This window comes from Danio rerio, chromosome 13 (genome assembly GCF_049306965.1).
Source record: "Danio rerio strain Tuebingen ecotype United States chromosome 13, GRCz12tu, whole genome shotgun sequence".
In the NCBI taxonomy this organism is placed as follows: Eukaryota; Metazoa; Chordata; class Actinopteri; order Cypriniformes; family Danionidae; genus Danio; species Danio rerio.
Window position 1 is genome coordinate 13,429,945 of NC_133188.1, and position 27,991 is coordinate 13,457,935.

The 27,991-nt window shown below is 36.4% G+C and overlaps 2 protein-coding genes across 18 annotated transcripts in view; one reads left to right on the forward strand and one right to left on the reverse strand.

Moving 5' to 3' along the window:
• Positions 1-5,685, reverse strand: part of nsd2 (nuclear receptor binding SET domain protein 2) — a 37,022-nt gene extending 31,337 nt beyond the window's left edge. For 2 of the 9 annotated variants that reach the window (XM_073919095.1, XM_073919092.1), the window contains exons 1-4: positions 5,352-5,455; positions 4,230-4,469; positions 1,554-2,296; positions 1,229-1,448 (exon numbers count right to left, since the gene is read on the reverse strand). In XM_073919095.1, coding sequence (XP_073775196.1) covers positions 1,229-1,448; positions 1,554-2,282 — 949 coding nt within the window. In that variant the 5' untranslated portion in view covers positions 2,283-2,296; positions 4,230-4,469; positions 5,352-5,455. Of the gene's footprint in view, positions 1-1,228; positions 1,449-1,553; positions 2,297-4,229; positions 4,470-5,166 lie in introns of all 9 variants that reach the window. The other 7 variants (XR_012388327.1, XM_073919091.1, XR_012388328.1 and 4 more) reach the window with 5 other exon arrangements.
• A 2,919-nt stretch (positions 5,686-8,604) lies between these two features.
• letm1 (leucine zipper-EF-hand containing transmembrane protein 1) overlaps positions 8,605-27,991 on the forward strand; it is a 68,928-nt gene continuing 49,541 nt past the window's right edge. For 5 of the 9 annotated variants that reach the window (XM_009307180.4, XM_009307181.4, XM_009307182.4 and 2 more), the window contains exons 1-3: positions 8,646-8,901; positions 23,811-23,868; positions 27,180-27,657. In XM_009307180.4, the coding sequence (XP_009305455.1) occupies positions 8,823-8,901; positions 23,811-23,868; positions 27,180-27,657 (615 nt within the window). In that variant the 5' untranslated portion in view covers positions 8,646-8,822. 9 annotated transcript variants of the gene reach the window in all.

A 27,991-nucleotide genomic window follows, 5' to 3' on the forward strand; every position in this document is an offset into this window, starting at 1 on the left:
ATGCTGAGGTATTTTTGCAAAAATAAACTTCAACCACTGACTCTTCACAGCCTCTTCTTTGGGTAGACAAAGTAACACTAACTTTCCAGCACACTTCAGAGCACAGCATCTTCGCAACATGATTTAACCAGAATCTGCTACAGTTGTTTGTCTTCTTTTTCTTCTACAGTGTTTGTGGGCGGGATTTCAATTTCCTGGGTCTATGCACACAACAAACAGACGGGGCTTAAGTTCTGTATCAACATCACACCAACAAGGCTAAAGATTTGTTACCCTGACAACTCATTTAAACCACTCGGTGTCGACTCTTTTATAAATGAATCAATAGTTTTAAACATGGCACACTTTCAGATTTAAGCCTTAGCTGGATATTTTACCCCAGTTAGAGCTATTACACACTGCATGGAAGGACATTTACAAAAGTCTATAATAGAGGCTCTTTAACTCACTTGCCTTATTTAAATAATCTATATTTTTAATTCTTGTAATTGTTATACTTGTAATTATCATACTTTTACATGCTTTGCCAATACTGTACAAAATCTCAGCAGCAGATTTTTACCTGTCAGTGGGTGCACATGGCTGCAGAATAGAATAAAAGTAAATCAAATAGTGGATTTGTTTTTTATTTCAACAGTCTTTAAAAAAAATTCAACCCACTGAAAAGAAAGTGAATAATAAATAAAAATATTGTTAAAAACCTCTTTTTTGTTGCATGTATGAAACCCTCTGCTGTGTGTAAAAGGTGTGTTTGAATCAAGTGGTGCTCGCTGCAGAGCCATTTGAGGAGAGCTGAGCTCCAGCGAGGGGGAGCTTAAGCTTGAGCTCCACCTTTTTTGCACTTCTTCTACGAGTGATGTCACTGGGGGTAGGGTTAGGGGTGGGGTTGGTGTACGCATTAAAACAGCTTACAGGAGGCGGAGCGACAGCTCATGCTCCCCCTCGCTGGAGCTCAGCTCTCCTCAAATGGCTCTGCAGCGAGCACCCTCTCGTTTGAATTCGCCTACCACCTGTAGGAAGCACTTTAAAAGCCTTATTTTTTCGACATTTGACTGTTGATGTCTCAATCTAGATACAGTTTTGATCTAAATGTAGATTATCATAGTGCAGCCAAAGTCATAAGCATAGTAGTGAGAACGAACAGTCAGTGGCTAAGTGGGAAATTATGTTGTGGAGGATGTGGGGAAAGTCCTTAAAACAGCAAGGTTAACTATTCAGCACACCTTACCTTTTGACCTAAAGTGCATGTTAAACTCCGGGTCTGTAGTGATCATACACGGCCACCATGGATATCCAGACACTTTGGTCCAGATGACATCTCCCACTGAGAAATGCACATTGGATTGAGTTTCGGTATAACTCTCCTTTACATCATTCTCACCCTGTGCATCATCAGTCTCATCCACACCCTGTGCATCAACAGTCTCTTCACAGTCAGACAACGGTTGCTAAAAAACAGAGAACAAAACCTTATGAGGCTCAAAATGTAAAGAGAATGATCATTATACTCTGGACAAACAACCTGCAGGTAAACAAATGCCATCAAACAATACCTCATCTGGAAAGGCAGTTACACAAGTAGGCATGTCTCCATGAGTGTGCTCAATGGACTCAACAGGAAGACCACACGGTTCAATAGTGATGTCATTTGAATTTATGGTGGGGTGCAGTAGAGGAGATTGATCAGAACTTGCAGCATGGGTTAAGATTGGATAAGGTGGGATCCTCTTCCTCACCATACCCTTCTTCTTTTGTCTATCTCTCCTGGCAGTTGGAGAGGTGAGAACCCCTTCTGGTAGTCTCAAAGGTGCATCCGTCTCCTCAGCTTTCTCCTCAGTATAATCTACTTCATACCGGTTTGGCTTCCCACCTAAATTAACCACGCATTTGGTTATTTTGACAGTAAGTTCAGGAGAAACGCTGGTCTTCCTTGGAGGGCTGGCATGTTGAGAAACAGGTTCAACCCCTTTCAAAAGAGGCTGTCCGGCAGGGGCTGCACAGAGCTTTGGAATTTTTTCTGTATCGCCATTTAACAAGCGGGACGTCAGGTCCTTTAGATGCTCGTGGGTGTGGTTATGACCGTGACTGCCAATCATCTGCGGAACACTTTCTTGAGGTGTTGCTGCCAGCTGGGTAGCAGCTTTATTCATGAGCATTGTAGGATCAGTGATCCCATCAACCAGACCGTTACGTCCACCGGGTGAATCCGACAGCTGTTTCATGCTAGTAGGACTCTTGGGCTCTGGCATTGCAGGCAGCGATCCCCCCTTACTGTCTGTCATTGTAATCCAGGGGCCTGCAAAACACAAAGAGCAATATATGCTTACAAAATGAAATAAAAAATAATAGATTGACACCTATCCATCTTATTTTAATAACACGGAGGTAATATTTTCGGTTAATGTGGACTATTTCAGATTCATTGGTTTTTGCAAGACTGCAAGGCCCAGCATTTAATTCAGCGTGTGGCTAACGATTCTTTTTGATTCTTTACAATTAGTTATTTTATCTTGAATTTTTTTGAGCAGATTTTTTTTTAGTTGTACTACAAGACGGGTGTTTAAACTCAGCCCTGGAGGGCCGGTGTCCTGCACAGTTCAGCTCCAACTTACTTTAACACACTTTGCTGGAAGTTTCTAGTATGCCTGTAAGTTTCTAATACACATAAAAAGAGCCTGATTAGCTGGTTCAAGTGTGTTTAATTGGGGTTGGAACTAAAATATGCAGGACATCAGCTCTCCAGGAAAAATAATGAAAAACTGAAGTAATTAGTAAAACTGGTACACAACAAAATTGGTGTTCCCACTAAGGATGTGCAGATCCTAATACATGATCAGAAATCGTGCCTGATCACTTGGTTTCAGACTTGAACGGGATCGGACGTTACCTCCCGATCACGACTCCAATATATTTATTTTTTAAAACATCTACAATAACCTCTGTCTTGACATCACACAAACAGCAACACGTGCGGCATGACATCACTTTGATGCAGAGACACTATTGGTTAAATGCTGGCAAAGTAGAACGAGGAAGAAGCTTGAAGCGAAAAGTGGAGGTATTGTAAAGTTGATGATGTCAACATTGTTATAACCATAACTGTGAGATATGTAAACTTGGGATTGCAAGAAGTGGAAAAGAACAGGCTAAATTTAACACAACAAACCTGATAAGGCACCTAAAAAAGAAAGAAAAAAAACAGACACAATACAGCAAAATACTAAGAAATACCCATTTGTAAATATCAAGCAGCATAACAAGCGGTTTTATACAGCAAAAAAAAAATAAAGAAAATGAAAACCAAACTATCAACACATTACAAATAAAATGGGGTATATGCACACACTTTCGGTCAGCAAGCCTTGCCATTTCTAAAGAATCAGCTTTCCATTATAAAATAGCCACGTTTAAGATCTTATTTCTTTAAAAATCTGTGATCTTTACTGCCTGATAAATATACAATTCGAAATGGGTCTCAAATCGAACAAGAAGCACTGCGTTAAATTCCATTTTTCTCTGCCAAGTCTTTAAAATGGGACAATTTATTTTACCTCAGTATTTTCAATATAGTTTCTGTGCTTTCATCTTGTTTTACTCTTGAACAACTAAATGAATGTTTAAGTCTATTAAACTGAATGTATTTTAATGACATCAATGCTGTATAAGGAACCATATGAAATCGAAAATAGTCACATTAAGCTTTCACCAGAAGATAACCATTGGCTGAAAAACACTGGCTCAGCATAAGGTCCAATGTAAAAAATTAGCATAAAGCAAAATAACATTTGTTGTTGCTATATAACTGTTGTACAGTACTTTAAAACCAACCTTTCAGATAAAGGTTTAAAAAAGTTACTGAAAAAAAGTGGACTTTAAAAACGATTTTAATAAATAAAAAAATTACAAACGAAATTTCTATTAAAAAATTATAAAATAGATCAGAACAACTGTTTTACTGTTTTTTCATAATTATAACATATAATGTTTATTTTAAGAGGTCTCTGGGTAAGAAAACGTTGACTAAACTCTAAATATGAAAAAAGCACATTAGCATTTAAAGAATGCTGTATAAAATTATAAAATTAACAACTACAAGTCATGTACTAGAAACAAATGCTCAACAAAAAAATACTAAAATAAACGAAATGTAAACATTTATGTCACGAAACAATAAGATAAGAACTCGCTTTTAAACTGACAACGTGCAAGTATTATTTTGACCACAGCACCTGTGGCGACTGCAGCAAGTTGCAGGGCCTAAATAGCCACAAATTAAGAGTAGCTAGTCAGAGCTGGTGTGAGACACTGGGGTCAGGTGAAAAGTGAGGATAGGGTTTGAGGACTGTAAGGATTTGGTCCCACATTAAAATGGCTTCCTTGGAGGATTCGCAGTGCGCGAGTGGGTGGCCAGAAGCTTTGATTCAGTTCAATGCACAAACCCCCGCCTCCTCCTCTTCCTCACATGAATCCTGGTCGAAAATACAATACAACACCCAAAGCATTCAGCACAGCACGAGTTTACTATCAGCTACAGTTCAACACGCTTCACCTGCAACATGCGAGGGGTATAAAACATAACTTAAAACCGCATAAGAACTAAATGAGACAAAGCTTTATGCAAAAAAAGGGACTGCTCAAATGCAAATGTCCGTTCGGTCCCAAACAAGAGGCAGTTATCGAGCTATTGTTATTCAGGATGAGCAGCCAGGATGCCTCGTTAACATCAATGAAGGGACATTATGGAGGAGTCACTGATGGACTCCTTTAACCGTCCTAATAGCCCACAGCAAACCAAAAGAAATGAACTAAGTTAGCTTTTAATACAAACTTTAAAACACCAAAATGAAAGTTAAACACCTAAGTGGGAATTGTGATATCGATTGAAATGCGGTAGGTAGTTCACAGATGGAAGAAAATGTGCACACACAGTTGAGAGTAAGATATCAAGTCATACGCTTGTAGAAGTAACTGTATGAAGCTAATATGATGTTAGCAAAGAAATCACTCGTCAGAACGCATACAATACTAAACGTTATACAGTGCCAAATGTGTAACACTAATAACTATATAATCTTTGAGAACGTGGCTGTGATATACATTATACACTCATGGCACGTTTTGTTACCACTCTGGGATAATCTACTCTTCAAAATGCAGCTGACAAACCTCGCGAACTACAGCTTAGCCAGCTAGCAAGTGAGGTACAGCTGCAGCTGCTTCAGTCAATGACACACTACCAAACGACTCGTTTCTCCGTAGAGAAAATCTCTAATACTCCACCCCAGCCTGTACTAGACAACAATGCCCGTCGTTACAGATGTGCCATGATTTATTTCAGTGGGAAAATAAACCTGTTTAGAGCATCTTCGTTACTCCCGATCTGTTTTGAGGAGCTTGCGGGAAACTCTCTCATCCCAATCAGCGCCAAAAATACTCACATCCGATTGGCTGACACGCGACTGCACAATTCAACCGGCCTTTTCAAATATCTCTCTGTTCGCGGCGGACTCTCCGACGAACATCGTCACTTATCCTCGGCGTACTCCAAACTCCATCGCGGGCCCGTGGGTACAGACAAAGCCATGCAATTCTCAGATCACCTGTTTTTGTTTTTATTTCAAAAAATGGCAAAGCGACACAGATCACTGCTCGAGGAATTGAGGAGGGCAATTCTCACCATCTGACGTCAGCTGCTAGAGAGGGAGGGAATTTGTTATCTTGTTGCCAGTTGTTCGTAGAAAATCCGACAAGGTGCATGCTGTTGGTTTCAAACAGGGCAAACATTATTTGCCGTTTGTTATTTGTATTTTTGGCAAAATATAAAGTGTGATCGACGTGTGTAATTTATACCTTGAATATATGTGTGTCCTTATGTAGTTAATAAGATTTGAAGACATCGAAGGTTAGGAAGAAAAAGAAAGTGTCTGGCAACCAGAAAATAAGCGCGCCATACAGTGTTGCCATATCCGCTTATTATAAACGACTTTGGCCACGTTTCTTATCAAGTGGCCTAGATATGGGCCTATACTATATACAGTTGAAGTCAAAATTATTTACCAACCTGAAATATTAGCCCCCTTGTTAATTTTTTTCCCCTAATTTCTGTTTAACGGCGAGAAGACTTTTCTAGACACATTTCTAAACATAATAGTTTTAATATCTTATTTCTAACATTTGATTTAATTTATCTTTGCCATGATAACAGAAAATAATATTTGAATAAATATTTTTCAAGACACTTCTATACAGCTTAAAGTGACATTTAAAGGCCTAACTAGGTTAAATAGGATAACATGTTAGGGTAATTAGGCTATCAAATATAAACAAATATATAAAAAATTAGCCTAAAGGGGTTTATAATTTTGGGGTGCCCAAACTTTTTCTTATAAAAGGCCAAAAACTAAACTTGATTGAGGCTGGTAGGCCAGAGGTAAATATACCAAACCGTAAAGTTGTCAATGTGATTTCCTAATTTGTTATTATAATTCATTATATAATTTATTATATTTATTCATTCATTCATTTATTTTATTTTCGGCTTTGTCCCTTTATTAATCATGGGTTGCCACAGCAGAATGAACTGCCAACTTAACCAGCATATGTTTTACGCAGTGGATGCCCTTCCAGTCACAACCCAACACCAGGAAACACCCATGCAGTCTTGCATTCACATGCATACACTACAGCCAATTTAGCTTATTCAGTTCACCTATAGCACATGTCTTTGGATTGTGGGGGAAACAGCCGGAGGAAACCCACACGATCACAGGGAGAACATACAAACTCTACACAAAAATGCCAACTGAACCAGCCGGTACTCGAATCAGCGACCTTCTTGCTGTGAGGCGAGTGCTACCTACTGCGTCACCGTGCTGCCCAGTACTATAATTTATTACATTTAAAATACTATGATTGAATTAATAATTATACATTTTAAAATGAACATCTTATAATAAAAAAACATGAAATTTTTTTCAAATAACACTAACAATACACTTTGCCTTAATTCGCTTGTCTTCTGCCATGTACGCTATCTATCAAATGACTGTATTTATTTATTTCAAATCTGATTCATTTACAACATTTAATTGAAACATTCAATTTCAGTTTGCTTTTTTGTAGCTCAATAGTTAAACAAAAAGTTATGTTAAATTAAAATGACAATCTCTGTTAAAGGCATTCCACCCAAAAATTCCCCATTATTCTCTCTCTTCTCAGATTGGATGGAGTGCCAAATCAAAAGTTACCGTACTGCGGGTCCTAGTTTGAGTATCTCTGATTTATGCTAGGGGGCGAAGCAGTGGCGCAGTAGGTAGTGCTGTCGCCTCACAGCAAGAAGGTCGCTAGTTCGAGCCTTGGCTCAGTTGGTGTTTCTGTGTGGAGTTTGCATGTTCTCCCTGCGTTCGCGTGGGTTTCCTTCAGGTGCTCGTTTTCCCCCACAGTCCAAAGATATGCGGTACAGGTGAATTAGGTTGGCTAAATTGTCCATAGTGTATGAGTGTGTGTGTGGTGTGTGTGAATGTGTGTGTGGATGTTTCCCAGAGATGGGTTGTGGCTAGCGGTTCATTCCGCTGTGCCGACCCCAGATTAATAAAGGGACTAAGCCGACAAGAAAATTAATACATGAATGATTTATGCTAAAAGTGAGTAGACAGGCGAATCACACAATGAATGCCCATGGATGTAAATAAAAACCTGAAGTTGTTTATTATTAATATTTATTTTCTTGAAATAAGTCACATATTTAAATAGTGTTTTATTAAAGATTTACAATCTTTTCAGTGCCACATGCCTCTAAATATTATATATATATATATATATATATATATATATATATATATATATATATATATATATATATATATATATATATATATATATATATATATCAACTTTTGCATAACGTATATTAGGTAACATTTGTATGCATTACTTTGCAACTTCCTTGTGATTATTTGGTATCATTGTATTATTTTAATGCTTTTCTACCATACAGTTTATTTATGTAATACAATGGTTGTGGTTGATTATTTCGATCAAAAAATATTATTAGTTTTTTATTTTCATGCTTTTCCACTGATCCCACAGCACTCCCTTGTGGCCCTGAAGTTCCCTGTACTCTAACGTTAGTTTGAAACCCCATAAAGACCAGTTTGCTTGTTTTTTTACGGATATCTGGCAACATTGGCGCCAAGACCTATATAATAGACATGGCTGGTCAGGGTTCACAAACCATCAAAATGACTGCTGTTTCGAAAAGGTTTACAACAATTTCCTTCCACGTTCCTTGACGATTATTCATTTATTTTCAAAACAGTTGCTTTTATTAATCAATCATAAATTTTCATCACTTACTTGAATCGGTCATTGCTAACTACTAAACGTGTACCATTTTAAGTACCTGTACATCATCGTCCAGAAATGCTTTCGAATACCTGTCCTGAATGATATAAACACACCCTTTTTTGGTTTACCAATAAAGCCCTATATATTATTTTATTCCTGTCCGGCCCCAGCCTCATGATTGGTGGCGATGTCCCGCTTCTTCTCGGTCAGTCACGTCACTCATGAGCTGCGGCTGTACCGCGCCCCCTGCTGGTGGAGCTCTATCTACAGGAAGACGGAAGCAAACGCCGAGCGCCTGCAAACTCATCGCTTGAATCACCGAGGAGGGCACAAGGACATGAACCAAGAGCTCGGGACTATGACTTCTGTGGATAGTTCATAAACCGCCAGCCTATTACCTTCGTACGTCCACCCAGCGTTACTGTAAACCTTACATTAACGTTTGACGCCGTTGCATCCACACAGACAGGAACAGAATGGCATCGATTTTGCTCACCAGATCTCGGACTCCGTTGTTGAAAACATCCAGGTCATTAAAGAACGAATTCAGAAAAGGTAATACTGCCTTTTAAATGTTAAAGGGGGTAGATAAGTGTCTGGGTTATTTGATCATTTTGTACACACAAATGGCTAACCGTAATAATTCTACCGTATGTATTATGATAATTATGAAGCATTAACCAACTGTCAAATAGTAACGTAACTGATGTAGGCGCATAGTAACCGGTTTTGTTTTATTTACACAGCTAAAGCAGTCAAGGCCTTGTGACTTTAATATTCTCAACTTCGCTATTGATTTCAGATGTTTCCAAAACCTGCCATGTGTTTTCTGTGAAATCATGTGTAAATCAGAATAGTTCTAAATCCTCGGACTCGAGATTATTAAACGACCGGTTAAACGAGGGGCTTAAGTGATTAGCTAACAAGCTAACCGTGTAGCCTCACAAATTGAAGCAGTCATAATCACCGAGAAGGGTCTGACTGAAATGTGTTGATGTGCTGAATGTTAGGGATGAGTCCAGCAGGCACAGATAATGGAGGATCACTGTAACTGTAGGTCTGTGTCACTGGCACACGTGCTCGCGCTTTTGTGTCATCATGCTCTGTTACTGTAAGTCATTTCTGGAAAATAACAGTGCGGTGACCGTTGTTGACCGCTGGCTGGTTTGTCTGCTCATTGTTATGGTCAACATGCGAGTCCTTTCCACGCTTTTGAAGAAACGTTTCGTTTAATTACTAGTTCTGTGTTTTATGTTATGACTTTAGTCATAGTTTCTTAACTGAAAATCATTGCTGCTTACATATCCAGATCCTGTCTGAGAACGTTAACTCCATAAAACTGAAATCTCTAAGGAAAATCATTTTAATGTATGTAAATCTGTCTGTAAATAGTTATGTGTGTTTGTACTTTGTAGTTTATGTTATGCACCTGTATGTCGTCATGTTTTGCTCAGACTGGAGAACAGTCATGTTGTAGCCTTGTGTTGGAGGTTATCTGAGGACAGACTCCTCCTCCGTCTCAGTCACTTTAATGGCTGCTTCTTTATATGCCTGTCATAGTAAATCATCACTCATAGACGTTATAATAATAGCTGTCTTTCATGACTTGAATTTTTGAATCTTTAATGTCAACAGAATATGAAGTAAGCCTGAATAAAATGGGTTTATGGCACCTAGGGCTGCTTGATATATTGCAAAAATGTGATATTGCGATATTTTATTTTTCTGTGATAAATATTGCGATACGAGTAGAGTTTCAGAAGATGACTTAAATAGCACTATTTGACAGATTTCTGGGAAGTCTAACAGTATTCAGATACAGAAATTAAATAATCACAATGCAAAACAATGCTTTTCTTACCTTTATTTTGTTAAAATATATATATTAAAAAAATCCTATAAATACAGCGGTTAAATACAATTTTGTATCTACAGGTCAACTATAATTCGGACTGGACATTGCATATCTTTGCGATGTGACTATTGTGGATGTGCACATTGCGATATTGATGCTGAAGCGATATTTTGTGCAGACTTAATGGCACGATCAATGCTTGTTGGGTGGAAATTTAGATTAATTAATTTGATTTTTTTAAAAATATTAAATCGGTGGACCTTTGCTTATTTATTTATTTATTTATTTATTGCATTTTTGAGTACTTATGCACAGAAATGACACTGTCTTCAAAATGGTCTGCTAAATGACTAAAGTACTGTATCCCAGGTCAAGAGTTGACAATAGAGAATGGGAATCTATGACATGCCAAGTTGTGCTCCACCATGTTTTTGGACACATTAAGTAGCGCACAATGTAAACTAAAACAAATCAGACTTTTTATAGTAATATTGTTTGTATGTTTATAAATGCTCTTTGTGTGTCTGGGAAGCTGAAAATATGCGTTTCAGCATATGCAGTCTCCAGCGCTGAAGTGGATCAAATAAATGAACAGTTTTACCTGTAAGTGTCAGAATATTAACAATCTGCCACAAAAACAATTCCAATACATTATTTGCTTCTTTAATTTGTAGTGTCAGTGTTTACAATTTATTGCTGATGAACAGAAATATTGTGTATGATGCAGTAAATTTATCAATTGATCAATGGGTATTAGGATCCTATATCCTAAATATCTGTAATGCATTGTGCTGTAACAACACATTCCCATTCTCTGTAGAGTCCTGTAATCTGCCATAGAATGCAACATATGTAATCTCAAAGGTAAAAACCTTTCCACATATTTCCATTTTTTTCACATATTTTCCACAAAATGTATTCGTAATAACTGATAATGCTTTAAAAACTTGTTTGATTTGTTTGGAAAATGTTGGAAAATGCTCAATGTTGCATGTTAGTTTACACAAAATCACTTTTTTTTACACAGGCACGATATAGGCATTGATTTCAGAAACTTGTACTTTGAAACCCTTTTTTAAAGGTTTGCAAAATGTCATTGTGAAACTGAAAGTTTTTTTGTATATTTTGTTGATCATGTAAACATCATTGGTCATTAATTGCATGGGGAAATAATAAATCATAAGAAGACTCATTTAAGTGGATTGGGAACTTGCCCATCAAATGAGTCTAAAAAGTACAAATGCATTTAATTCGGACTTTATTGGATAACCAACCATACATTTGCAAAATTCAAACCATACTTTGTGGGTTGTTTGCTTTAAATTACACAGCTCAAGTAATTAGGACCACCAATCTCCTCATCGTGTAGCTATAGCAAGTTCTGGCCGTGTACCTTGTCTAAATGAAACACAGTGAATGATCTTTTGCCTACTTTCTCAACCACAGCATTACTGCCACGGTATCTAATTGATTTCGAAATATACTTGAAGTGCTTCCTGAGAAACCTTAGTGAGTCCCATGTGAGGACTTTCTTTCTTGCAGTGGTCTGACAAATGATTAACCACAGCTCTGCATGACAGCCTATAAATTAGAGGTCTGATCTGCAAATGCATTGTTAGGTAAACAAATGATACCATGAAAAGCTTTCACAACGCTAAGCCTTTGGATTGATAATGTTGATTAACTTGATTATTAAAGATAAAGCACATCCTGTTATTAAGAGGTTAATAAGATGGCAGAATAGTTTTAATATTGTGTATATGTAGCATTAGTTTAAACGGTCAAAAAGAGTTTACACAAACAGGGATATCTCCAATGGAGTCTTAACCTACATTGTGTCTTGCCAGAGATGGGGTTTTCTTATCTGGATACTGGATACAATCCCCAAGCTTCTACAAAGCTGGTTAAAGGTGCCAGCACAGATTGTGATTTGGCACAGGCAAACAATTTGGGATGAAGGGCAAATGTTGTGTATGTCAGGTGAACAGAAGTCCAAGTTTGAGTGGGTCTGTTCTTAATTTTCAATACATTTCAGTGTTTCCTCTAGGAATTTTTCCAGCTGTGGCAGCAGGTCTTTTCTACAAATCTACCAACTACCTATGGCATTATTTAAATGACAAATGGAGAAATGTTGTGAGCGCAGTATTACAAGCAGAGATTGCATTTATTCAGTATGAGCATACAAATCTCTTTGCTTGCGCGCCGATTTCCTCTGTTCGTGCACAAAACTTCTTGCACGCCCTCAAATATACGCTGCTCAAGCACAGATCTTCTTGTGCGATTCCAAATAAACCCTGCTGAAGTGCAGTTAATGTAACAAGTATGTCTCCATTATTTTTTAAGATTTGCTGTTTATAAATTTCTCCAATAGATCTACAGAGTGGCAATAATGCGCCCTAAAGTAAAGTGAAAATGCAATAAACTCCAGCAAGATAAAAGAAGGTTCTTTGTATGCAGAACCACAGACCTTTATCTATAAATAAAGTATAATTATGGAATCTGTGTTCATCTTAACTGAAAGCTATGTCGTGTTTGCTTGCCTCACGCATCATGCTCCTGTCAGTCAGTCAGCACGTCACCAAGGCTGATTTATACTTCTGCGTCAAACGCCGGCGTATGCTACGGCGCTGACGCATAGCCCTTCGCTGTGGCCATCGCCGTCACTGACGTGCACTTCTCAAAAAATGTAACTACATGTCGCAACGACACGTAGCGTAAGCTCTGTGATTGGTCGGCTTGGTAGCGCTGACGAGTCTGGGCGGGACCGAGAGCCGCACGAATGGCGCGAGCGATTGTTTACAAGCTGTGGAGTCCCGTGAAGGAGCTCCGGATGGAAAGATTTGTTTTGTGTTTACCTCATAGTTAAAGCTGTTGCACGTCCGCCGGTTCCTGCCTCAAAATGAGCGAGTTTGAGCCACTTGTACATCCCTGAAGTGTTCAGGAAATGCAAAAAAGCATAGAAGAAACTCGACACAGAGGAACATTTACACCTCACTGCCAACTAGCGTTTCGGAAGTGTTAATGCAGACCAACAGAGACAGTGCGCAGAAGTATAAATGCACAGCCACGCGCGTTGCATGCGCCGTGGGTTACGCCGGTCACCTGACGCAGAAGTATAAATCAGGCTTTAAAGGGTTAAACAAATAACGCACAGGACTACTACAGTTACAGAAAAGTTTGCGCTGTTATAATTCACCTACCTTTTAATGCGTTTGGTGTAATGGTAACCCGCTATTAAAAAAACAACAACATTGACTGAATGTTTTGAGAGAGAAGCTGTAATGAAGCCGTGGTGGGATGAATTTTGGTATGGCGCTCCACCCTGGCAGAATGAATGTAGTGGAAAACATGCATATATTTTTAATGACAAATGATCACCTGTTGATCATCTGTGAGCAAACCAAATGGTTTTGCTGTTGATTTTATACGCTAAAAATAAAGTTTTTTTTTACTGCTTTCAGGTTAGGTCAGTTTATCAAGAAATTAATTTGAAGTCCTTAACCTAGTTTCTAGACAGAAATGTGGTATTTCTGTGGGACTTGGTCTGTTCCACTCAGAAAGTTTTATCATTCTGTCATAGGAGCTGCTGCTTCTGATAAGACACTTGCAAAAAGAACTTCAACCGTGAATGCTGACAGAGTCAGACACTATCGGTGAGGTTTCATAGAGCATGGACAACCTTCTCTAGTAATAAACTGTGTATATGTTTTTTTTTGCCATTGTAACAGATTTTGACGGACTATACGTGTCAAAGGCATGTTTGTATTGTAATTTTTTTATTGAGGATGTATATTCTCAACAAACAAAAAGGCAAAAGAGTTTGGCAGAGTTTGATAATGCTATATGGCTTAGTGTGGAATCATAGGAGTTCATCATTACATAGGAGTCTTCATTACATCTTATGGGACTTTCATCTTATGAAAAGTATTGAAAACTTATTATCATTGTAGTATGAAGCAAAGTAAAACTAAATGCTGTTGAAATGAGACCGATGAAGCAATGGGATATATCCACAGGGACCTTTAATTTTGAATAAGCCTGCTCGGATACTACTGGTCAGCTAACATGCCATTACAAAATAAATAAAAAATCCTTCATCAAAAAGAGGTTTAATCAAAACGTAACAAGATAACAGGTATAAAAAATATAATCCCTGCTGCCCCTGCGCTCTCTCTTCCCAAAAGATAAACCAAAAACATAACCACTGAGATTTAACAAGAAAATATAATTTCTTTAAGCTCACATCATTCAAAAGAAAAGGTCCACATTGTACCCCGTTAATGTCGACAGACTGGACTGTTTTAGCAACTGGCTGAATGTAAAGAAGGAGTAAACAAAATTGTTTCTACTTTATAGTTAATGTTGTCAACTTATAGCAATACAACTTTACAAAGAGTACAATTGTTTGTATTCAATTTTTGTTGTTCTAGTTTTCCATTTTCCATGTTTGCAATGCTTGTATTTTGGCAATTTTTTGCAGTCCACTTAGAATCCAACATGAAAATCATTTTTTTCTTTATTGGCATTGATTGTTTTGAAATTCAAATGGCATTAACATGCCTGTGTTTTAATATCTGAAATTTAATTTCTAAATTTGAATAAATTTATCTTTTGAATTTAAATAGTTTTTGTCTTGCGTTTACATGAATTGTACATTTGAATAGCCAAATTGACAAGTTCAGTCTTTTAAATGCGATTAATCGCGATTTAAAAAAACGATTAATTAAAATTTTTTTTAATCGACTGACAACACTAATATATATATATATATATATATATATATATATATATATATATATATATATATATATATATATATATATATATATATATATATATATATATATATATATATAATGCCTTTTATTTAAATACTTCTGCCTTTTGACATCACTAGTGTTTAGGACTGATCCATGTTATGGTGCTATCAGCCAGTTAGCATGTAAAGTTGTAATTTTCTTTTGTCTCTTTCTATTATTGTAAAAAATGGTATCAGATAACATGGAATGAATTGACTGTGTTACTAAACAAATATATCACTGTTACAGTGTTTACATTCATTAGTAAAATCAGTTTATAAATCACTTACTTAGCTTACTGTAGGATAAGGATTTTAGGGCTAAAAACTGCACCCTTTGCTTTTAAACTAACTATGCCTAACCAACCATTAGAACAGCAGTTGATGCTTAATGAAACAATTCTGGAGATATGAAATCGAATGCAAAGAAGCCTTCCCTAAACTTCTTTCCCCTCCATTTCACCACACCCTGAAACTGTTGCAGTTATATATACAAAGATTTGTGTCCACAAGGTTGTGTTAGATTTTATACACCCTTAAAGGAAGTTGGACAACACCCAGGAAGATTTACATTTCTCAGTGTTTGAGTTCCTTTAACATTTCGTCACCGTCATAAGCAGGCGGGTTTGATTATTGACAGTTCTTCTATGTATTCTATTCAATAAAGGTTCTTTGTCACCATCAGTGGTTTACAAAGAACCGATAATTAACTGTTTGTATACTCGTGCGGGCCAAACAAAAGTAAAATTTCAGACTTCTGACACCACAATGAACTTTTGTGAAAGGAAATTATCAGTCTCTGTAAGCTAAACATCATTTACTACACATTACCTTAAACCACACCCTCAACTTTTAATATCTAAGGATCTTAGGCTTCAATTCTTTCCAAAGACTCTTCTAGTGTAAAATATTTAGACAAATACTTTTTACACCAACAAAAAAAAAATGTCTGGGAATTTAAAATAGTTTTTGCATTGCATCCCTGTTAATGGTATTCCTGCATTATTTTTTATAGTGCTAACTATTTAGTGAACTTAACTGTCTACATACACAAATAGACTTACAGGAGGATTGAGATTTCAGGCTTTCAGTCAGCAGTGGAGTGACCTCAAGATTCAAGGCCAGATGTCCTATAGAGCTAAATATAGAGAGTGAAAGTAGACGGAATGCATTTATCCTTCAGTGCGAACATCCTGGCATCAGTAGGATTAGACTGTATACTGGGGACATTGGGCCAAGGGTCTTACACGTGTAATGAACATTATTGTGAGCAAGACTACTGAGATTAGTCTTCACCTGGGCATTGGAGAAAAGGTCCTACACTATAGGGCTGAAGGCAAGGCAGTTGGATGAGAATGGATTGATAAGCATTGAGTCAGGCCCCGGCCTTTCTGTCTGTTAGTGAAGAAGTCAGAGAATCACAAGACTGTAAGTATGTAATCTAGAAAGTGTACTGAAGAGGGGAACAGTCCAAGAGGAAGTCACGTTTGATTGATTGTTGTATTCAGGGAAAGGAGAACTGTTTGCTTGCTATGTATGTGTTTTTGTGGGAGGCAGGCAGAATGGGTGAGAATAGCTTTACTAGCTTACTCCAGATCCAGGGGAGTTTCCTGAAGTTATATTTACTGTAAGTAGAGGGATATCCTGCGCAGTCATGATCCACTCCTTCACTTTCCGTTTCATAGGGGTAAATTAATCCAAAAAAATTTCAGTCATTCACATATTTAAGCTTTATGCACTTTCTTTGTCAATTGTTGGGGATCTGTGAAAAGTCGGTCTTCCAGGTTAACACTGGAACTACAAAAACTACTGGAATGGCCCTATAGCATTCATTTATGACATTCATTCTGAATCGAATTTGGGTCACGTTATATTTACTTTCAAAACTTCTATATAGATAGTAGAACTAAGCTTTGAATATATGTTGTAATAAAGTCATAAACATGATCTATTTTTTAAATAAAGTCTATAATTGCGTAGAGCTACTTAACCCGCCCACAAAAGTGTTTACCTCACTTTGACAAGTGGCAGAGCAAAGTTTTTTTCACTGTAATGCTATTTGCAACTACTAATGCAACTATGTTTGCTATTGGAATGCTATGTTTTTGTTAGCAGAACATTGCTATAGGCAACAAAGACACAGGTATTCAAAGTCAAAGAAAAAAGTAGCAGACTTGTTAGTAATTTTTTGGTGCAGAGAGCTGTTCTTAGAGCTTTAAATGATTAATAACATAATTTTCATTTTGAGGTAAACTCTTTAATATGAATTAAATAGTCATTAACTAGTGCTTGGCAAAAATTTATTGCGATTCATCGCATCGAAAATACAAGATTTTTTAACCTGATGTAAGTTTGTGTACTGTGTATATTTATTATGGATATAATTCACACATGCATGCATATATTGGAGAAATTTTAGATATGATATGTTTTTATATAAAAGTTTATATAATTTATATAAAACTTTAAATATCTACGTAACAAAGAGCACAGAGTACAAAACATGTTGCAATACTTATTCATACGCACTTGTACACAGCACCTTATCACAGTATATACAATGCAATACTTTCTCATATGCATTTGTACACAGCACCTTATAAACTTGTATATAACAAATGTGTACATGCAATTCAACATCCAGAGCTTTTAGTCTAATTGCATCTCTGTTTAATGTTTGTCGTCATATTTATTTTCATGTTGTCACTTTATGTATAATGGAAGCTTCTGTAGCCAAAACAAAATCCTTGTGTGTGTGTGTGTGTGTGTGTGTGTGTGTGTGTGTGTGTGTGTGTGTGTGTGTGTGTGTGTGTGTGTGTGTGTGTGTGTGTGTGTGTGTGTGTGTGTGTGTGTGTGTGTGTGTGTGTGTGTGTGTGTGTGTGTGTGTGTAAGCACACTTGGCAATAAAGCTGATTCTGATTCTGAAAATTGTTTTGTATAATTTTGTTTATATCACTTATACAGTGCAGCCAGAAAAAAATTCAAAGCTCTTCACTTTTTAAAAATGTTTTATGTTACAGCCTTATTAAAAAAAAGGATTAAATTCACTTTTCCCCCTCAAAATTCTACACACAATACCCCATAATGACAATGTGAACAAAGATTTTTTTTTTAAATTGTTGCAAATTTCATTCATTCATTTTCTTTTCGGCTCACTCCCTTTATTAATCCGGGGTTGGTACAGTTGAATGAACCGCCAACTTATCCAGCACATTTTTTATACAGCAGATGCCCTTCCAGCTGCAACCCATCTCTGGGAAACATCCACACACACTCATTCACACTCATACACTACGGACAATTTAGCCTACCCAATTCACTTGTACCATATGTCTTGACTGTGGGGGAAACCCACGCAAACAAAGGGAGAACATGCAAACTCCACACAGAAACGCCAACTGACCCAGCTGAAGCTCAAACCAGCAACCTTCTTGCTGTGAGGCAACAGCACTACATACTGTGCCACTGCGTCGCCCTGTTGCAAATTTATTAAAAAATAAAAAACCTGAGAGATCACATATACACAAGTATTCACAGCCTTTGTTGAATACTTTGTTGATGCATCTTTTTCAGCAATTAAAGCCTCAAGTCTTTTTGCAAGATGCACAAAACAAATCACTTTTATTGTCACATCATCAGTAGCACATGTGCTAAGATGAGTGAAAAGCTTAGGTACTGGCTCCGAACCGTACAAAATACAGATGCAAATACAACGACAGTGCAAAACACAGACAGTGCAAATAAAATGACAGTGCAAATACAACAATATACTCCCAAAAAAACAGAACAATGTAAAATTGACAGCGATATGTACAATGAACAGGTGTCCACATAGCAGTATTGTTTCAAGTATGGATTGGTTAAAGTGCAGTGCATGCTACATATTGATGGTGTGCAGTGAGGGTATGGAAGAGCCTGTTCGTGGTGTGTAAGCTTGGCACCCCTGTCTTTGGGAATTTTTTACCCATTCCTCTTTGCAGTACCTCTCAAGCTTTTATCAGGTTGGATGGGAAGTGATGGTGTACCGCCATTTTCAGATCTCTCCAGAGATGTTCCATAGCATTTAGGTCTGGGTTCTGGCTGGGCCACTCAAGGACATTCAACGAGTTGTTGTGAAGCCACTTCATTGATATTCTGGCGACGTGTGGGATTGTTGTTCTGCTGGAAGATGAACCGTCACCCCAGTCTGAGGTCAAGAGCACTCTGAAGCAAGTTTTCATTCAGGCTGTCTCTGTACATTACTGCATTCATCTCTCCCTCTATCCTGACTAGTCTTCCAGTTCCTGCTGCTGAAAAACATCCCCACAGCATGATGCTGCCACCACCACGCTTCACTGTAGGGATGGTATTAGCTTGATGATGAGCGGTGCCTGGATTTCTCTAAAGTAACGCCTGGCATTCACTCCAAAGAGTTCAATTTTAGTCTCATCAGACCAGAGAATTTTGTTATGGTCTGAGAGTCCTTCAGATGCCTTTTGGCAAATTTCAATTCTAAGGAGTGGCTTCTGTCTGGCCACTCTACCATACAGGCCTGATTGGTGGATTGCTGCACAGATGGTTGTCTCTCTGTAAATTTCTCCTCTCTTTCTACATAAGAACGCTGGAGCTCAGACAGAGTGACCATTGGACTATTGATCACCTCCCTGATTAAGGCCCTTCTCCCCCGATCGATCAGCTTAGATGGCCGGCCAGCTCTAGGAAGAGTCCTGGTGGTTCCAAACATCTTCCGCTTACGGTTGATGGAGACCACTCATTGGAATTTTCAGAGCAGCAGAAATTTTTCTGTAACCTTCTTTAGCCTTGTGCCTTAAGACAGTCCTGGCTCAAGCAAAGGCTGTCAATACCTATGTACATGTGATTTCTCAGGTTTTTTTTTATTTTTTTTATTCATTTGCAACAATTAAAAAAAAATATTTTTTTACGTTATCATAAAGGGGTATTGTGTGTAAAATTTTGAGGAAATAAATGAATTTAATTCATTTTGGAATAAGGCTGTAACATGAAAATGTAAAGCACTATGTATACTTTCCGGATGCACTGTACATAATAAATATATAGAATACTGTACACATGTCTTATGTCAAAACAAACTATTTTGGTGTCATTGATCTTTGCCTAATACTACTGTTAACCAAAAATAAGCATGGAAAATGCATTGTCAACAGCAGCGTATATGGCATTGGTTCAAGCATTCACTTTAACTGGCTATTTTCTGCTCTTTAATTCTGATGGTTGGTTTACCAGTAGGGTTGCATGAAATTGGGAAAATCTGATATTGTGATATTTTATTATTCTGTGATAAAATTTGTGATATGAATACAGTTTAACAGGATGGTTTGAATAGCACTATTTGATAGTTTTCTGGGAAGTCTCTAAATAAATAATCACAATGCAAAAATGCTTTTCTTACTTCGGGTTGTCTCATTTTTATTCAATTCAATTCAGTTCAGCTTTATTTGTATAGCGCTTTTACAATGTAGATTGTGTCAAAGCAGCTTCACATAAATGGTCATAGTAACTGGAACAGTGTAGTTCAGTTTTTAGTGTTTAAGTTCAGTTCAGTTTAGCTCAGTTCAGTGTGATTTAATCATTACTGAGAGTACAAACACTAAAGAGCATATTCATCGATGCGTAGCTCTACCAATCCTGAACCATGCGAGCCAGTGGCGACAGCGGAGAGGGAAAAAAAACTTTACCTGATGGGAGTGAAGAAAAAAAAACCTTGAGAGAACCAGACTCAGTTGTGCACGACCATTTTAATTTCTCTGCTGGCCAAAAGTCTTGTGCAGAGCTTCAGTCACCGCGGTGGAGGCTGGAAGATGGCCTCAGCGAAGACTCGTCTGTCCCTGGAGCGTCGCTGGAATCAGTCTCATGTTCTCCACTTCCCATGACCATCAGCGCAGCAGCAGCTCAGGATATGGCCTGGTCCCGGATATGGAAACCTTGGGATCATCTCGTCGCTGGTCTTGGATCCAATCAGTGACTCCGCATAATCTGAGGACCTCGGGATGAGTATCCCCAGGTGAAAATAGAGAATAAAGAGAATAATTAGCGTAGCTGTTGTTCATAGTGTATATAAGCAAGATGCAGAAGCCTGTGTGGAACCCGCTAGGTGATGCATTGAGTGTATGCTTTACTAAACAGATAGGTCTTTAATCTAGTTTTGAACTGGGAGAGAGTGTCTGAGCCTCGGACATTATCAGGAAGGCTATTCCAGAGTGTAGAAGCCATGAAAGAGAAGGCTCGACCTCCTTTTAGTCCAAATATCTGAAAAATCTTGTTTTTGCTTTGAAATGTAGACATTTGGACAAGAAACAAGACAAAAATTTTAAATAAGAAAAGCTTTTTTTCTACATAAATCATATACGTTTCATATAAATGTGTTAATTAAATAAAATGTTGTATTTCCTGGTCAAATATAATCCAGACTCAACATTGCATATCTTGCGATGTGACTTATACACTCAATACACTTGCGGATACACTCGTTTCGATATGTCTGTCATCCTCGTGAAGGTAAATGCTGATGAAATGCTGACAGACTGTTGCAGTATATGCAGTCTTTAGTAAACTGTAAAGTTCCGGGAATTGCTGTAGTCTAACCTAAGCAGTATGTGTAATTAATCATATGCTTTAAAGGGGAAAGTCCAGCTGGGATTTTAATGTAGATGTGAGCTATGCAAACTCACTTCACTGTAGGCTTATTGTGTGAGGTCTGTCCTGATGTAAACTGTGTGGAGCTGGTGTAATGACAGATTCACACACAAATGAAGAGGATTAAGTGCCAAAGTAAAGTTGACATGAGAATGTTTTGAATAGCTGGATAAAAGAATGTTAAGTGAGTCATATTTAAGCATTAGATGGAATAGTCAGTGCTGTTTCAACTTGATGGCAAGACCTACCTTTTTTGTGCTGCGTACCTTATGACATAACATCTGGAGATCATTGCTTAAGTTAAGTCTTTTGGTTTTTGGTGGTGTTATTTTATGTATGAAATGTTTTTTTTCTCATTTCACAGATTTGCTTATAGTTATTACTAATTATTTAATAAAATTTTTTTTACGTTTTACTTTCATGTATGTTTTTTTTACAAGTGTATACAATTTTTTAACTATATAAGTCTTGCGTTTTTCAAATTTGGGATTCCTTTGTAGGTTTCTTGAAGGAAGCCGATAGTAATAATTTTTCTGTACAACTTGTATTAAATGTTATTAATATACAGTTGTTGTTATATGTTGTACTTTTATATTGTATGTGTAAGTACATGCATTTGCTTTTATGTTTGCATATTTTTATTTTTTTATTTTTTGTTTTATTTTATTATTATTATTTTTATTGTTATTATATATGTTTGGTTTTGATTTCGTATATGTTAAAAGCTACTTAAATCAATGAAGGCTATGCTAAAAAAAGTATGAAATATATTATATTTCTGAGAATCTGTGAAGCTTATTTTTTTTAGAAAAAGTCATTTTTTTGACAGTTATTTAATTTTGTGAACCGGAAGCTATTTTAAAGTATTAAATTCGCATTAAATAATTGGAAATTTATATATATGTTATATATGTTCTTGGATTATTTATTATTTATGTAAAACTGTTGATATAATAATACAACAGATATTAAGAGAACAAAAAAACAACTTTTTTTTAATTATGTACTATTCATGCTTTGTTATTATTTAAAAAAAAATACATTTGAAATCACATTTAAATGTTTTAAGCTATTTAATTAACCAGTTCGTTATTTAATTTTTTTTTATTCATAATTATAGTTTAAGTAATGTTTATAATTAAGACTAGTTATTATTGCCACCATGTCAGAATAACACACGCGAAAATAAGTGCCGTGACTAGCAGCAGTAAGGAGATAGTAAATAAAAAAGGATATAAAGATGTCGTCAAAGTGGCTTTGTGGTTTATTTCCTTGTGCATCCCAGCCACAAGCTGAAAGATTTTTTTTTAGCATAGGGGTAATATATTACTTTAACTTCACAATATCTAATGCTGCAATAAGTATTTCAATAATGATGGTTTGTTCCTTTACTTGAATGCTCAGATTCGATTATCATAATTTGTTTTGCTTACAGAGTTTGAAGTTTACTGTATCATTATTATTGGCATCTTACAGATGTTGATCTACCCTAAAGTTTGCTTTGATTGTTTAGCGTTTACACTTTACAATTGCACACACTTTGTAACATTTTATTTATCAAGTTTAAGAGTCTCTTTTAGGCTTAGGTTTATTTTATTATAAGATATAAGAGACAAGATATTTTTGTTTATTTTTTTATTTTTGACTGAAAACTCTTTGCCTTTCGTAATGTTGGTAAATTAAAATAAAGTAGTTAAATAAAATAAAAAAATCCTAAATGTATTCTAAAAAAAAATCAATTATTATCGATAACAAATAATATGAAACATTATACTCTAATAATTTGTAATATTTGTAATATTTAGCCCCCTAAACACCTTCGTTTGTGTATCCTTTCTCTTGGCAGTGATGCTATATTTTCTCTGGCAGGGGATCAAGTATTTTCTCTGTCCTTTTCTGTGATTCCATGCTGGCATATAGCCTGTTGCACTCTCCATGACCCCCCTTATGTTATATCCTATCATCTTACCATGAATAAACATTCAGACACATTACAAGAGCAGGCAAAGGCCAGGACACTGGTTTAATGCATCGTGCAGATGCTTTTGCATTGCGTTTTTGAAACTATGTAGTGTAATTTAACGGGTTTATATAACAGTTTTTTTTTCATAGTGGTTCTATATGATGATCTAATGTTTTATTTTTTTCTTCTTTCAGGAAAGTTGTCAGAAGGCGCATGCTTTAACTGCACGGCACTGCGGTTAGCCACAAACAGGTAAATCAAGCCAAACACAATTCATGCAATTCAAACTGTAGTCTGATCACATTTTCTATGATTATTACCATGGTTTTTGATTACTAAATTAAAATTAGCTCACACGTATGTTTGGGGAATATCATTATAAGGAAAAAATTAAGGTATTATTTTATTAATAGTGATCATTTTGCCCGTTGATATATTTAGGCCTGTCATATAACCAGGTTACTGGTAATTTATTGTGTGGTGGTCAGTTCACACAGCAGCAACTTTTCATTTCAATGTAATATTTATCACTTTAAATTGACAATATGAAACACGTAAATATGCTTATTAGACATAGTTTTATAGTGTGGAATTAAGCATAGGTTTTCATATCACTACTTGCGGTCTTGCACTGTGAAAGGAACAGATGCTTTCTTGTAGACATCACTTCATTTAGATTTTTTTACTAATTTGTGGCATGTTCTTGACAAAAAAAGTAAATAAAAGGCCGTTGTGCATCTTTCATTTAACTCGAGAAGTTACATGGAATGCAACAGCATTTAATTAGATTAAGAAATAAGTCTAAATGTCAGTCAAATGAAACTGGTATTCAAGGTGTCCGTGGGGTCTTAAAATGTTTAATTTCACAAGCAAAATGTTAGGCCTTAAAAAGTTTTAAATTCACAGAAATATTGTGTTGTAGGTCTTAAATCATTTTAAACAGGTCTTAATTTTAAAAGTTGTTGAAGTAATGTTACCCAATCGGGCCAAACCCATCCAATCACCAACAATCTAACAAAATATATATATTTAAGTTTTTTACCAAAAAGAGATGTTTATGTCACAACAGCTTTTAGACATTTTACAGCGAAAAAAAATAATTTTAATCCCTGATCAGGAAAAGAAAACTAAAAACAATTACACAATTACTCTGTATAATAACAGCAATATATCCCTTTACATAATCTTCCCTTTACACAAAAACTATTTACTGTTGAAAGTGTGAGTGGACATACTATTTATAAATAGGCACGAAATTTACGTTTTATACCAGATATGCATTAGGTTGAAAGGAAGTTATACTACATTACAGTTCATTTGGACCAAAAGCGAACATATGTATATATATATATATATATATATATATATATATTTATATATATATATATATATATATAAATATATATATATATATATATATATATATATATATATATATATATATATATATATTAGGGATGTAACGGTATTGTAAATACCATCATACCGCAATATTAATTTTTTTCGATATTACCGTAGTCGCATGACTCGGTAAAACTATAGGTCTTCTGAAAAAATTTGCTCAGGCGAATGAAGCGAACGGGAGGTAGCGAAAACTACAATTCCCATCAGCCCAGGGGTGGCCATCATCCCTTGCGGTCTGTTGTCTACAGATACAGTAATGCGGAAATGGAGTGTGCTGCTAGAAGCGGGCATCAAAAAGAGCTGGAAATGATCGAACCTGAAGCGGGTGTTGTCGCTGCACGCGTACTGAATAGCGGTGTTGTCGCACGCGTTCTGATCAGCTGTGTTGTCGCGCGCGTTCTGATCAGCTGTGTTGTCGCGCGCGTTCTGATCAGCTGTGTTGTCGCGCGCGTTCTGATCAGCTGTGTTGTCGCGCGCGTACTGAATAGCGGTGTTGTTGCGCGCTTTCTGATCAGCTGTGTTGTCGCGCGCGTTCTGATCAGCTGTGTTGTCGCGCGCGTACTGTAAAGCGGGGAAGGGGGGGGGTTGAGCGCGCATACTGAAGGGCGGGACGGAGGGTGTGACACAGCACACTGTTCAGATTGATACAGACATGAGACCTCTCTCACTCATGGTTTGTCCTCTCAAGTGGGGAAAAGACAGTGCACAACGTTACCTACTGCTGTCAACTTGGGCCAAGTCATATCTCTCTGTCCCAGAAACCTCAGTCCCAAATGAGAGGGTTTTTTTTCTGTTGCAGGGGACATTGTAAATGCCCAGAGATACCAGCTTTTACGGATTATAGTTATATGATAATTTTACTTTAAACCCATCTCTATCTAAGTGAGTGAGTGATTAAATGTTGAATGTGATGAGTTTTCAACAATACTAAATTGAAACTTTATTTTTTTACATGGTTTAATAATTTTTTGTTATTAAAATTGAAGTTCCTGTTTTAAAGCTTACAGATAGATGGCTAATTTGTATGTCATTGACACTTTTGGCACTTTTTTGGAGTATTTTCATAAGTTTTGTTTTTTCCTGTAAATGATTCAATAAATACCGTACCGTGACATTCATACCGAGGTATTACTGTACCGTGAAATTCTGATACCGTTACATCCCTAATATATATGTATGTGTATATATATATATATATATATATATATATATATATATATATATATATATATATATATATATATATATATATAATAATTATTATTATTATTATTTGTGTAGTTTTCTTCATAATAAATATACTTTTAATTAATTTCATTAAAAAATAAACACTATGTTGAAATAAAAAAATGTATATAGAATTATAGTTGTCTTGTTTTGACACATTCAAATATGTGATTAAGAAATAACTACTTTTATTTTTTTCCAATTCCATTGATCCAACTGGGCCATTACAAAAAAAATATTTTTTTAGCCCCGTATAAGTCTAAAATCTCATTTATATTGGTCTTAAAAAGTCTTATATTTCACTTGATGAAACCTGAAGAAAACAATTAAACAAGGGGCAAAGCAACAGCATCTGAAATTTCATTTCATTTAGCTTTTTTTTAGTACGGCCACACAATATTTGAAAAATCTGAGATTGTCAGATAATGTTCTTTGGCAGTATATATTGATGTATGAATATAATTCTACCCGATTAACTTGGCTAGATATATCTAACGATATATTGTGGAGCCCTATTTTTTTTTTTTTACACCAATTCAGAATTTTTTTTTTTTTTTAAATGAATTGGTTTTTCAAATATAAAGCTGAATCTGTGGTAAAAATTGAGTTTTGTTAAAAAGGAATTTTAGGAATTGAATCTTGATTCATTAAAGTGTTTCATGCAGACAAAAAACGGTTCTGCCAAGGTTTCATTACAAAATGTTACAAAGCAATTTTAACAACATTTTTACTCTGTGTTTGCAACTTGAAAAGCTTGATAAATTTTGTAAAACTTTAAAACTTTTTTACAATCAGCATGACATTTGCAATTGTGATGAAATTAAAGAAAACCCTCTTTTTTGTGATGTTAACCAAATAATATATAATTTTGAAAGCTCTTTTACCTTTAATCAAAGCTTGTTTAACTTTACTGAATGCTCTATTTTCCTCAGTCCTGGTGTTCTTGGAGGAATCGTCTGGCCTCATGCATCATCTGTCCAATACCTGGACAACTCCTCTGTGCTTCAGCGACGCTTGTCTAGATCTCCTCGTCTTTATTGTGCCATCTTAGTACCTGACCCTGCCCTGCCAGTCCACTCCCGCTCCACATACCACAGAACATTAGCTTGGCCACAGAACGCCCCAGTCCGGTGGGTTCATACCACAGGCCGCCTGCTCGATGATTCAAAGGTGGAGCGCTCTTTACGTACCCTGAAGGATCGAAATAAAAAGCTGGAGGAGGGCGGACCAGTGTACAGCCCGACGGTGGACGCTGAACCTGTGCGACGGACAATACGGCAGCGTGTTATCGATGAGGTGAAACATTACTATCACGGCTTCCGTCTGTTGTGGATCGACACGACCATCGCTGTGCGGATGCTGTGGAGGGTGTTGAATGGACACATTCTGTCGCGCCGAGAGAGAAGACAGGTATACATGCTGTCAAACAAGTGATATTTCTACTAAAAAATGTAGCATAAATTCACATAAAAGAATAGTTTAAAACTTTAATAAGGAATAGATAATTTTTTTATATAGACCATTAAATATATTTATGTAGTCACACCTACTGTTTTTTTTGACAACGAAAATTTAAGTATTCGCACAAGTAAATTACATACAAGTCTATGCAAATGAGCAAAGTTCATTTAGTTCATTTCCAGCAGGTGACACAAATGATGTAGAATGTGCAACGTGTTTGCCCGGCTGTGACGTGCAGAATTGACCTCAACCACATCTTCTGCTTAAGTTTTTAAAAATTTCA